General features: G+C 47.5%; 4 protein-coding genes across 4 annotated transcripts, besides 2 other annotated features; 2 read left to right on the top strand and 2 right to left on the bottom strand.

The window, feature by feature from the left end:
- Positions 1–182: 182 nt before the first annotated feature.
- PENARI_c034G04287 (uncharacterized protein) lies at positions 183–1,691 on the top strand (the record flags this gene model as incomplete). The annotated part of the gene is made up of 1 exon (XM_022636702.1): positions 183–1,691. One exon carries the CDS (start codon positions 183–185, stop codon positions 1,689–1,691), a length of 1,509 nt encoding a protein of 502 aa, XP_022483430.1.
- A 1,862-nt stretch (positions 1,692–3,553) lies between these two features.
- Positions 3,554–5,154, bottom strand: PENARI_c034G05684 (MFS transporter; the record flags this gene model as incomplete). Its single annotated transcript, XM_022636711.1, has 2 exons — positions 3,554–4,202; positions 4,253–5,154. 2 exons carry the CDS (start codon positions 5,152–5,154, stop codon positions 3,554–3,556), a joined length of 1,551 nt encoding a protein of 516 aa, XP_022483443.1.
- A 3,259-nt stretch (positions 5,155–8,413) lies between these two features.
- On the top strand, positions 8,414–8,814 carry PENARI_c034G08066 (uncharacterized protein; the record flags this gene model as incomplete). Its single annotated transcript, XM_022636729.1, has 3 exons — positions 8,414–8,471; positions 8,529–8,650; positions 8,701–8,814. The coding sequence occupies 3 exons, from the start codon at positions 8,414–8,416 to the stop codon at positions 8,812–8,814; spliced, it is 294 nt and encodes a 97-aa protein (XP_022483394.1).
- A 573-nt stretch (positions 8,815–9,387) lies between these two features.
- On the bottom strand, positions 9,388–11,571 carry PENARI_c034G07953 (beta-galactosidase; the record flags this gene model as incomplete). The annotated part of the gene is made up of 1 exon (XM_022636728.1): positions 9,388–11,571. The coding sequence occupies one exon, from the start codon at positions 11,569–11,571 to the stop codon at positions 9,388–9,390; it is 2,184 nt and encodes a 727-aa protein (XP_022483411.1).
- A 362-nt stretch (positions 11,572–11,933) lies between these two features.
- Positions 11,934–11,940: a sequence feature (Short protein (PENARI_c034G01182, OGE47987.1) was converted to a misc_feature.).
- A 123-nt stretch (positions 11,941–12,063) lies between these two features.
- Positions 12,064–12,092: a sequence feature (Short protein (PENARI_c034G01182, OGE47987.1) was converted to a misc_feature.).
- Between the last annotated feature and the right edge of the window lie 820 nt (positions 12,093–12,912).

Below are 12,912 nucleotides of genomic sequence, written 5' to 3' on the forward strand. Positions count from 1 at the left end.
CTCCTTCGAAAGTTGGCGAAGAGGCTTACTACGACCTTGGCTCGTATCATCGGCCAGTGACCACTTCGTCCACAGAAGCCCAGGTGTGGTTCAATCGTGGATTGATATGGGCTCATTCTTTCAACCATAGCGCAGCGGTTCGGTGCTTCGAACGAACTGCCAAAAGTGATTCCAATTGCGCTATGGCGCTGTGGGGAATTGCGTATGCAGCCGGGCCTAACTACAACAAGGCGTGGAGATATTTCGACCCAGAAGATCGTCAGTTTTCCATCAAGAAGGTCAACGACATCCTCGCCCGAGCGTCCAAGCTAGCGAGTCTGGCCACACCAGTCGAACAAGCGTTGATTGGGGCAATCGGTGCTCGTTTCCCACCTATTGATAACATTCCCGAGGATCTGAGCCCTTTCGACCGCGCGTATGCTGATGCAATGCGCTCTGTGTATCATAAGTTCAGCAATGATGTGGATGTGGCTGCGTTGTTCGCGGAAGCACTGATGTGTATAACTCCGCGCGGGCTATGGGACTTGAACACTGGTAAACCAACCGGGGATCACACAGTTGAGGCTCGCGAAGTGATTGAGCTGCAACTGAAGCAGACTTCTGGGCGCAATCACCCAGCAATCTGTCACTTGCACATACATATGATGGAGATGTCGCCATTTCCAGAATTGGCTCTGCCGGCTGCGGATCGACTTCGTGGTATGGTTCCGCACGCTTCACATATGTTACATATGCCGACGCATATTGATGTCGCGGTTGGCGACTACCGCCGTGGTATCGACTCCAACCATGAAGCGATACTTGCAGATGACGTCTATTTTGCCCGGGAGACGGGTACAATTCAGTACACGGCTTACAGGGTGCATTACGTTTGTGCTAAATTGTATTCCGCCATGATGTCCGGCCGATTCACAGACGCGATATCCGCAGCAGAAAAGCTTGAAAAGATCATTGATCCGGAGCTGCTATCCATCAAAAGCCCGCCGATGGCAGACTTCATCGAAAGCTTCGTGGGAAGTAAGGCGCACGTGCTAGTGCGCTTCGGACGCTGGGAGGAGATTCTTGACCTCAAGCTTCCAACCGATCGCAATACATACTGCGTAACTACAGCCACCATCCATTACACCCGTGGCCTTGCATTTAGCGCACTTGGACAGATTGCGGAAGCCGAAGCCGCTCAAAAAGAATTTGAAACGGCTCGTAGGGCCGTTCCTAGCTCCCGACTCAACAGTATTCCATGCAAGGAGGAAGATGTTCTCGCGGTGGCCTCAGCTATGCTTGCTGGTGAATTAGAATACCGGAAGGGAAATATTGAACATGCGTTTATTTCCCTTCGGGAAGCCACTGTGCGCGAGGATGCACTCGCGTACTCTGACCCGTCTCCCTGGATGCAGCCAGTCCGCCATGCGCTCGGTGGCCTGCTCCTTGAACAGGGCCGGGTTGAAGAAGCAGAAACCTTGTTCAAGCAAGATCTTGGCTTCGCCCAGGAGTATCCTCGGCGTAAAGCGAAGCTCAATAATGTGTGGGGGTTGCATGGTTTATACGAATGTTTCACTCGCCTTGGAAAGAGTCAAGAAGCTGCTTTTATTCAACCTGCACGGGATATTGCTTTGGCATCTGCTGACATTCCAGTGAACGTTTCATGCTTCTGTCGAACCTCTGCGGTAGCAAAAGATGGATGTTGCTCATGAACTGTTCATGCTAAGAGTTAGTTAGGCCCTCTTGCAGCGATCGTCGAGTGCTTTGTATGTATCAGTTCCTTGAATGCCTATAAGCATAGAGTAAAGCCGTATAGAGTTATGTTTAAGCCGTCTCGGTGTATCACACGTTGTTTGCAGTTGCGTTTTATTAGCTTTTTCAGTTATCCATGTTTCTTTTGCTTCTTGCAATATCACTTCCCGGTTTCTTGATACTTATCGTTCCTTCAGATAAAAGAGTTGGCATATAGTGCATATTGCTACGCGGTATTATCCCTAGTGGAAGGTGCAAATATAACTGGCATTCTTCATAATTATCTGAACAATGACAAACTTGCTGATTGTTGTATGCATGGTCCATAAATTAAGACTTTGATCTACACGGGTGGAAAAACATGTTTCAGAAAGGCTTTGGCTTTAACTGGGACTTGATCATTCCCAAATAGAACCGTACATTACACTCTATGTAGTGCGTTTCTCAAACAAGTATTTCTTTATATTAGGTTCAGCGCTAAGTTTTCTGTTCGCCGATTACTTAGCGCTGGAGACACACGGGCCACTCGGTACATTCCTGGATAACTTCCCAGTTACTAGAGGGCTTGTGAGAAGCTCTTAGAAGCGTTTTTATCAGACTCTGTGGTAACAAGAGAGCGGTAACCCATCCTGGCTTCCCCTTTGACGTGCGACATTGCATACATAGATGTATGTAGATGTGGTAGCTTGTATACGGCTTCGGCAGTTGATAAAGATCACTACTATGGGTAAACAAATACACTCATGCTGTATCGCTGCGTATCCGCTCTTCAACCGATAGTATCGGCTGGCCAGCTGCTACTACTAAGTTTGCGACACCCTGGGTCCAGTTTCATCAATAGACATTAGAAAACAATGGAAAAAGTGAGCTTTCAGTGTTTGGCAATAACAAGTTATATGTACCATCTCACAATGGACGGTTTGGGATGGCGTCAAAAAAGGGCCTAGCAGGAAAGAGTGGTGAAGACTCTTGTCATTCCTAATTTAAATAACGTGCGAAGGGAGCCCAAAAAACAAATTTAAAGAAGTTTAGATAGGCAATGCCCGTAAATGCCACGGCACCCGGCACCGCTGACAAACACCATCACTTCTACCAGTGAAATCATGCATATTACTAACCTTCATCAGCTCAAAACTATTCTCTTTCATTCTGCCTGATGATGTAATGCGGTTCGGCTCATCCCACTTGACACCCCACGCCTAAGCTTCATTTTGCCAAAGAAAACGCAGAGAAATACATACGTGCTGGGGATTTATTCAGGATTTGGCTCAGAAAGCGGATGTGGGTTATGCTGGTTGATTTTCTTATAAGTAATTGCCATCCCTCGCATTAAGACCCACTAAGACATACTCCACAAAATGTACCATCCAATGCAGCTTAGCACCAAAAGGCTTGGCGGAGAATCTAGCTGCTCTGGGGTAAAGTGGCGGGCCCTCGGGCGGGATAACTCAAACTCACCACTAGGTGGGATGGCCGAAAATTTTCCGCAAAGTGTGTATGTCGAGAGAGCGGAAGGTATGCCCATAACGTAATACCTAGTGTAGTGCATTCTTTGCATCGAGTTACGACATTTGCAAGCTAGAACAGAAGCTAAAGGGTTTGATCTTCAAACAACTTTGAATATTATGCTGCAACTCCGACAAAACCTGGTAATTAACTCTAGCCTCTATACCCAAGTATACCTCAAGACTTTAGTCGCGACACATTATCTTACAAGATTGTCAAGAGTCTACCAGTTCGGAGATAGATGAATTTTGGAATGTTGTTATAAAATTGGTAGATATTATTTTGCACCTTATAACATTTTTGCGGGGGAACATTGTCAAGCTGCAGCTTGCAATTTTTCTACCTTATTGATAAAGGGGCTCGCCTTTCGAATTCTGTGTCCGTAAAAGTAGAAGACAGCAGGTATCAAGATGCATACTGCCTCCACAATTCCTAGAATTGTACTTGCCCAATTCAAGCCGAGAACCTCATACATTGACGGACCTGCAAGTGGGAGGAAGGCTCCCATGACACTGCGAGTGAACATATTTCCTGCAAGCGCAGATGCGGCATAAATGCCATAAGACCGGGCAATGTAGTTTGAGGCGTAAATGAAGACGCATGCATTGCCCACTCCAAAGGGAACACCGGCTAGGATGGGGACGATCCAGTGAACATTTGGAGTACAAGTCCAGGAAAACCACAACTGGCCAATCGCTAGAAGAGTAGCACCGAAGAAAACGATGCTAACCATAGCCTCAGGTTGTACCATGCCGGTTTCCGTATCCTTACGGTGAAGATTGATCACTTTACGAAATAGAGGTTCGCATGCAATGGCGATCAAGACACCAACACCTATACCGACGAACGAAAGACCACCAATACCTGGCGACCACCCACGTTCTTGTTGGAAAGCGATTGGATACGCGACGAAACATAGGTAAAGGACCCCATAAACAATCGCAACGTAGCCGTCCCAGAACATACTGCGAGAATGTTAGAATTTGCTATGTGGGATAAGAGGGAAATATCTTACCATATCGGCTCTGTTAGGAGCATCACGAAAGGCCTCTTGAGATTGATTCTCAGTAAAGATGCAAGACCGACGCCATCATCATAGCGTGTCCACCACTTTGGGTTCTGCGTCTCCTTTCGTTTTCTCGCAGCGCGTCTTTTCAAGATCACTGGAGCGTATGTTTCCTTGATAGAGGCTATTAGGACTAGGACCACACCCCCGATAATAAGAACAATCCAATTTGTCCACCTCCAGCCAAGATATTGGAACACAAAGCCTCCTATGATTGGGCCATAGACAGGGCCATTGGTGGGCCCGATTGACCAGAAGCCAAATGCTAAAGCCCGGTGCTTATCCGAGACGATGTCATTCACAGATGCTGGCGAGTTCGACATCAATGCACTCCCAAAAAATCCTCCGAAGAATCTGCTCACAAGGATTGATTCAATGTTGTGAGCTAAAGCACTCGGCAACAATAGCAACAGAAATATTACCATTGAGATAATATAAACTGGCCGCCGTCCTGCAAGCTCGCTAAGTGGAGCAAAAACGATGCTGCCTACTCCCATTCCAAAAAGATAAGTCGTGACTCCAAATAGGGCCACGATCTTCGAGACGTGGAAATCCTCTTGTACTCCTGGAATCCCAGATGTGTACAGTGTGCTGGAGAGACTGACAACTGTAGCACCAAGACTCATGGCAGCCACAGTGAGGCTTTTGTACCAAAGCGGCCACAGGCGGGGATTTTCGGGGTCTTCATAGTCCCAGTAAACTTCAAATTCCGGAGGTGCATGTATGCTGGCCAGTTTAGAGATTACTGGCTCGAGAGGTGAACTGATGTGGCTTTCGGCGGCGCCTGCATCGAAGCTGGCGGCTAGTTCGGACTTGTCGCGTAAAGTTCCAGGGTGATGTAGATCGGGCATTGTGTTGCACTCTAATTGAGGTTCACTGAAGTGCCAAGAAATCTTTTCAATGTAGCGGTAGTGAAAGGAACAACTCCATTTCAAAGCTTTGCCATTTATTTATAGGGAATGTGGAAAATATACTCCTGATGGATAAACCGGCAAGTGGGATATGCCTATTATGTTCAACTATTTACTTAGGACCACTTATTCATCAAGTGGGATGCTCCGGGGCACATTAGTCCTGGAACCGCATTGGTGGCCTTCCTCGCTCGGGGCTCCACCCGGGGCTCCAGTCATTACGTTCTCTTCTGCCCTTTTGACTTGATTGCATTCCCTTCGAGCTCTTCGCTCTACAAATCCTCCCGGATTCATTTGTGTCATTTGATGACAAAGCTGTGGCGGAGTCCAATACCAAAGGCTTGCAAACATTCTAACAATGTCGCCTCCTGCTGATATCGTCCCCTTGTGGTTCCAATGTGACTATCCAGATTGCAACGCAAAATATCGGCGTAAAGAGCATCTTAATCGACATCTGAATCATCATAATGGGGAAACAAATCTTGCCTGTCCTTATTGTGAGAGCGTCCTGACCAGGAAGTGAGTGGTTGCTTCGCTCTCATGGGAAAAATTACAGCTCACAAAATAATCAGTGATCTGTTGCGACGCCATATCCGGACTTATCATCCGCAGCGACAAGCACCGCCGTCTCGAAAGTTTAGGGCATGCAGTGCATGTCATGCACGGAAAGTCCGCTGCGAAGGTGTACTACCATGCAATGCCTGTCAACATCGAGGCGTCATTTGCGTACCTGCTGGGGGTGAAAGCACAAGCGAACAACAATTTTGGATGGATGATCTCTACCCTTTGCCACCTGTTTCCACAATCGATGGTTCCGTTCCTGACGCTCCCCGGTGGATTGCTCATGACTATATTGATATTTACTTTGATGTTTTCCATTCAGCGTGGCCATTTCTCCATCGAAGCACATTTGACTTCGCTAAAGAGCCTTGTGTACTTGTTCAATCTGTTGTCGCAATTGGACTGTGGGTAAAAGGTACTCAGGAGTCGCGAGAAGCGTCAATACGTCTGCATGGTAGACTGTGCTCTGCATTTTACGCTCAAATGGTGAGAAACATCATAACATTAGCTACACGTTGACTTTTGTGTTGATTACCCTTTCGTCCTAGGACCAATGGTGCATCTCAGACTCGAGTCCACGTCACAACACAAATACCTCGTGGCCTATAGCAACATTTCAGAGTGTGCTCTTGAATATTATCCTTGCCCTTTTCATTGCAAGAGAAGATGTTAGTATGGATTTGAGTATGCGATGCCGATTGCCGGACGACAGATACGAGCTCTTGACTGCGCTTGTTCAAAGCTGTCGACGGTGGGGTATATTCTCTTATCCTAACATGCTTCTGCAACACGAAGACAACGCACCACTCGCACTGGTATATATGAACGTTGAAGAGATCAAGAGATTCGGACTAGCCCTCTATAAGGTGTCCCGATTATCCACGTCCTTTGACTTGACTGGAGAAAGTTCCAATAGTGGCAGAAAAGGTCTTTTAACCCTAGCCGATTTGACTTTCTGTATGCCAGACAGTGATGACCTGTGGAATGCTCCATTGGGCGCGGAGTCCGCTGTATTAAACAAGTCTGATTCATTGGCAGTCGCGCGGGATAATAGAGACGCGAAAAATTGGATATCTCAAGCATCTGCTCTTTTACATGACGCAAGAGTTGGCTTTGATTGGATATAGCTGCAGAAAATAACATAGAAGATGCGGCTTCTCAGCCACAGATTACAAGGCCTTCTGTAAAGCCAACCATCGAACACATTCCCTCGCTACTATTTCTTTCGTGGCTGGAGTGGCAAAATCGTGGTGAAGGTACCCATAATGGACCCACACCTTCGCCGACCTCAGGGTTAACAGCCACCAATTAGGAAGTCATGTATTGTGTCATTCACCTTTATATGCACCTGTGAACTTATTGCACAGGGCTGCCCGGGTGGGATGGCCGACCCTTTTGTACTCAGATTATTCACGTCCCGGGGAACCTCTAGGGTTTCTTTCCAAGGAAAGTATACCGCCAACATATATATACATATAAACCCATTCTAGTCTTGATATGAACAGTTTCTACTACATGGCAATCTAGTCGTCCGGTTTACTACAATGTCTTCCACCGCTCAATCCTTCCGAGAGATCGTCGGGATTTCCTACTCCGCAGCCACGCCGCAGAACTCAACCCTCATCATTATTGACGCATCTGAAAGAGTATGAAAAGAAGTTCCACTTTCCGGGTCGGTATATTGTTACATTGGAGATGATTAGCTGGCGATCGAAGACCGGATGCGATAGTCCACAGATAACGTACATTAGAACAGATACGCGTCAACCCCATTTTGCTGAGAGCTGTCTGTATGGTGTCACACCACTCGATTTCAGCCCCTTTGCCCACCTTGACAAGTAATTCCTGTCGCTTAATATAGGACGTGTGATCTTGATAACCACATTGACCGAGCTGTAATGAATGTCAGCCCAGAACACCCACAGTGCTACCAAGGAACCTTGTACCCGAACTTGGCACACCAGCTTGCTTCGTATATTACTCATCGATGGGAAATTTTCAGTTTCGCGAACCTACCACGGTTGATCCTCCGTTTCGGAAGAAACAAAAATCTGTTGTTGATGACTGCAGTACCTTTTGTAGTAGGAAATTTATGAGACTTCTAGGCATTAGGATTATTATGGTAACTTACACGGCGTAGTCACTGTCAGCAGGTTTTGTGCAATGTTCCCCAGGCAGCAACACTGTTAAAAACGGAGGGCACGATGAGCCTTAACACAGAGCCGGGCCTCGTCCAGGCCGTACATTGGTAGTTCGCTTGGCTACGTACAGTTTGGGGCCGGGACAGGTCGAGTTGGGAAGAAAACTCGGGCTGCTTTTCATCCGTCGGGAGAAAGTCTACTTTACAAGGTGCTCATCGTGATCCGCCAGTTGAGAATAATATGGGGTTGACAGAGTACTGATATTGCTCCCGGTGACACAATCATTGTGTCCTCCCCGGCCAAAGTTGTGATTTGGCGCCAGCGCATTCATATTGCTGCTCAACAAACAGCCCCTTGCAAATGAGCAGCAGCAGGCACAGTAGTGCTGGATACTGTAGAGGTTCCTGGCAAGAGAATACAGTAATAAAAGGGCCATGAGTATTACTGCTATCGGTTGATGTTGATCGATCGTTACATCCCTATGCCACAAATTAACAATGTCGAAATTTACTGCTTCTGTCAGTGTGCCTTTAGCCAATGTCAGTCTGGCATCGGGTGTGCGAACTTCACCTGATTGCTCCAGTAGTTCCTGGTCACTAATGGTATCTGTAGTACCACAGCTTCGCCCTGCCGAGCGGGCATCAGCCCTCGTCTCGGCCATGAACACGGACAAGAAGCTGAATAATATCATCAGGTCACTCCCAGCAAATGTAGAGGGCAGGCCAGAAATGCGTGTAAACCCATGTGGTCTTCCAGGGATTCTGTTCTTATAAGGACAGAACAGATATGGCACGTCAAACCCCACTTGTCTGCATATGGTGGGCGCGTTGTGCAGCGCAAGCAGACTGGCGCTTATCCCGCTGTTGGGCTATCCTCGACGCTTTTCTTTCTTCAGTAGATGTGTATTTTCGAGGTCGACATCTTTTTGGTTCGTTAGGATAAGGGGCCGGCTGTACTATAATGGGCTAAAGAGAGCTTGGTCAATCTCCTAACTGAGTAATGATGGAGAGAATTGCATATCTTTAACTGTATCACATCGAGCAGATATCTGCCCTAAACGTGCTTAGCGTGGTTGTCATTATCAAAAAGGTTTTAGTTTTAAGGTCGAAAACCGGACTCAGTGATTTAATCTATTTCGGCCATCCCGTCCAGAAATGGCCAATTTCAATGCATTATATTACACGAACCATGCAAGTAATCAAAATTCTGGTAACGATAATAGAGAAAGAATTACCCATGCTAAATTAGACCAATATGCAAATAATTAGTGCCATAAGATGGGGTGGTGTTAGGTTAAGTCAGGTTCTCGTTGCGGCAATCTCAACTAATCAAGAATGAAGTTTTATTTCACGGGAAAAGGCGAATACGCGAATACACAAAAACCCAAATATGAGAGTACTTGCAAGAAGTCGAATAGTGTCCAAGAAAATAAAGTTAAAAGGGAATGAGAGAGAAAGAGATGCCACAGATCTTAGAGCTTATACACAGCAAGGTCAGCTGGATGAATCACGTCCCGATCCCCTATTAACAGATTTGCTTCCTCAATCTTAGGCCGCTCTACCGACTCCAATCCGTAGTTGAATACCCAGATTAGGTTTCCCCGTTTCGCCAGTCGTATCGTAGGTCCAAGATCGCCATCCTTACTGGCAGGCTTTCCCGTAAGAGCCTTGATATTTGCATCCGCGGCCACGTCGCCAAGATATGAAACCAAAAAATCTGGAGGGGGGTTGAATGCTATATAATGAGCTCCATCCTTTGAGCATGCGGCGGGTTTACCTTTGCGAAACGCCGAAGAGTACGAGACTGTGGCTTTACTCGTCCGGTTGTCTCGCTCGCAGCTGATCCACTCTTCCCAGCTCGAGATATTGAAAGTCGAGCCAGCATAGGACACGCTGCTTCCGGCATAGCTAGGTGTTGTTTCGATTCGAGTGACGCGCATGGGAAGGCGCTCACGTAGCGTTCCATTGGAAGGGTTCAGGCCTAAGGCGTAAGAGAAGTCCTCTGACGTGGACCCGGAATGTGGACCGAAAACAACTGGCCCAGAGTAGTTGGAGAGGGCTGAGTTAAAGGCGTCTGGGATGATTGGGAGACTCGGAACGACTACCATCTTGTACCCGTCGATTGGTTGATGGGCACTAATGATGTCAACCGAGAGCCCAAGGCGGCGGATGGCCAAGTAGAAACTGTAGACAATGTCTTTGTAGCTTAGCACCGCACCCTCGTACTGGGATTTCTTGTTGTCCCACCCGCCACTGTGTGGTTCGATTTCCCATACCCAGTCGGCAGTATAGTCAAAGATCAGAGCAACGTCTCCTTGACCTTGCCCCGTGGTCCCCTCCGCTTCTCGGAGCTTTTCTAGATCTTGGCTCGCAACGGCTTGAACCTCCAGGTAACCTTGCTCAGGAGAGTTGTCGGACACAAACAAACCCGAGAGCGTCTGCTCCTGTGCGTAGGGGACCTGCCGCCATCGGAAATAGGACACGTAGTCACCGGACTCTGCGAACACCTCGTGCGTCCAGAGTCTCACCATGCCGTCCAGTGGAGAAACTCGGTACGGGCTCCAATTCACCAGCCCAGGTTGAGACTCCATAACTCCGAAGGGGCCTGAAGGTTTATTGTAAGCCGCCCCTGCAATACCGCGATATAGTGCGTGGTTCATGGCTTGAAGATCCGGGAGTCCAGTCCGCAAATAGTCGGCTTGCTCCTGCTCGGTCACCCAAGAAAACGAAGTGAGTCCGGCAAGCGGGTAGTTGTCCCATGTCGCAAAGTCAAGCCCTACTTCGCGAGAGAACTTGTGGTGGTCGAACTCAGTAAACATGTTCATGAAGTTGGTCGTGACAGCTTGGTTTGGGGCGTATTTTCTCAGAATTGACGCTTGTTCTTTGGCAAAGTCGATAACCATGTCCGAACTAAATCGATACCAGTCAAGCTTATGAGCCTGATTGTTCATGTAGACCTCTAAAAAGGGAGGCATGACTGTTTCAAAACTGGTATACTGAGAAGACCAGAAGACTCGACCTTGTCTCTCGTTGAGGTTCTCGATGGTATCGTACTTTGCCTTGAGCCATGTCCTAAAACGCTTGATTGCGTTTTGATCGAAGCTTCTAGCGCCTCCAAATTCATTGTCCAGTTGCCAGCCAGCAACGATCGAGTTGTTTCCATAGCGTTTAGCCAACGCTTCCGTGATGTTTTGACTGAGCCGTCGGTAGTCAAAAGAGGAGAAGCTGTAGTGTCTCCGGGATCCAAAGTGCAGGGTATCGTTGTAGACGTCAACGGGATAAATGTCGTATTTTTCACAAATCCAGTTGGGCGGCGCAGCAGTCGGCGTTCCAATGATCGCCTTTAAGTTGTGACGGCCGAGGAGTTCGATAGTTTGGTCCAGAATGGTAAAGTTGTAATGCCCTTCTTCGGGCTCCAGTAAAGCCCAGTCGAACTCGCTGACACGAACGTAAGTGAGGTTTGTGTCTCTCATGCGGGCTACATCTGGTTCCCACATTTCCTCTGGCCAATGCGAAGGATAATAGTCTACACCCAGGTGGAACCCGCTGGACCAGCGTTCCTTTGATGGGGGTGAGAGACTTCCATCGGCTCTGACATCCAAGAGACCGGCTGACATGCTGGCCAAAATGGCGAGACAGGAGATGATACGAGCCATGTTGACAGATGATTATCCTAGAAGACAATGACACCAAATTCGACAATCCTCGAACAATATCATGGCACATGGTGAAATTTTAAAAGTTAAGTGCATACAACCTGGCCTTGCGGGTAAATGCCAACTCCAACGTATTCCGTGGAGAAAGGGAGTAGGCTCCGTTGGGGAATCTGGGGATGGGGTTTACCGTTTTTTGGGGTTCTCTCATATGCGCGCCAATAAGATAGACAATGGACGTTGACTGAACGATTCTCGGTGCCATATTATAGGCTATAATCAAATTTATGGACCAATATCCGTGGATATCATACGGGTCTCGGGCCTTCTTGCGGGACAAGTCCTACTGGGATGTTACCATGCATTTATCCGCTCGGTTATTAGTCTGCAAACCCCGCCATCCATCGGCAGGCTTGGTGCGGAGTTGCAATGTGGTTTGTGGCGTCGCCAGATTGGAAATAGCGCCTTCCCCGCTGTTGCTCAGGCGCTGCTTACCCAAAGCTCAGGTACCTATGATGCCACATGATGGCCTCGACCAAAGCAGGCAGAGTCTAGCTCCTGGGATTAAGAAGCGCGAGCCACAGGAGTCTCTGCTTATTATCTCGTACAGCAGCGACAATTACGCTACGGGCCCGAAGGGATAAGCTCAAGAGTGGTCAGTACCGCATCCAGGGCTCTGCTGGGGCAACGTCCGCGACATATCCATATCCCCATATCCGCAACATGGGTAGTAAGTGGTATTCTTAGTGCAGGATTGGATATTTTGTGAATAGGCAAACAATAACAACACAAATATAGCTAAAACTGTGGCTGCACAATATGTGCAGGTTTTGTCTGTAATTTATCGTTCCGAGACTATATATGATTTGCCTTCTAAATATAGAAGACCTAGACGATAGAAATAAGAGATTCAATTAGAGAAGGGAAGTATATTAGTTGCTTAAATCAATTAAGTTCTCAGATTGGCGAACACTCCAATTCATAGTTGTTGTAATTCAAAGGAAGGTAATTGTTATTTTTGTCATCGGATACATGAGGCTATTTATATACAACTTGAAGTTCAAAGTGACTCCAACCAATTTGGTTTTTTCATATACAGCACAAGGATTATTTCCGATGTTGCGACTTTGTCCTGATGTGCGCGTGCCTCATTTCACAACATTGCCCCCCAGGGCCGCTCAACAGGGCGATGCGATAGGCATAATAGGCATAATATCCATTGAAGTTGGTTCTCCTCATAGCCCCCAGCTGGTGCAGTGCACCACGCTACGAAACAGTGGCCTTTAATATCTTTCTGCCTCAGCCTGCTAATACCGAGTTTACTCACCTTGGAAGATTCTCTCA

Source organism: Penicillium arizonense, assembly GCF_001773325.1.
Source record: "Penicillium arizonense strain CBS 141311 chromosome Unknown PENARI_contig034, whole genome shotgun sequence".
Lineage (NCBI taxonomy): Eukaryota > Fungi > Ascomycota > Eurotiomycetes > Eurotiales > Aspergillaceae > Penicillium > Penicillium arizonense.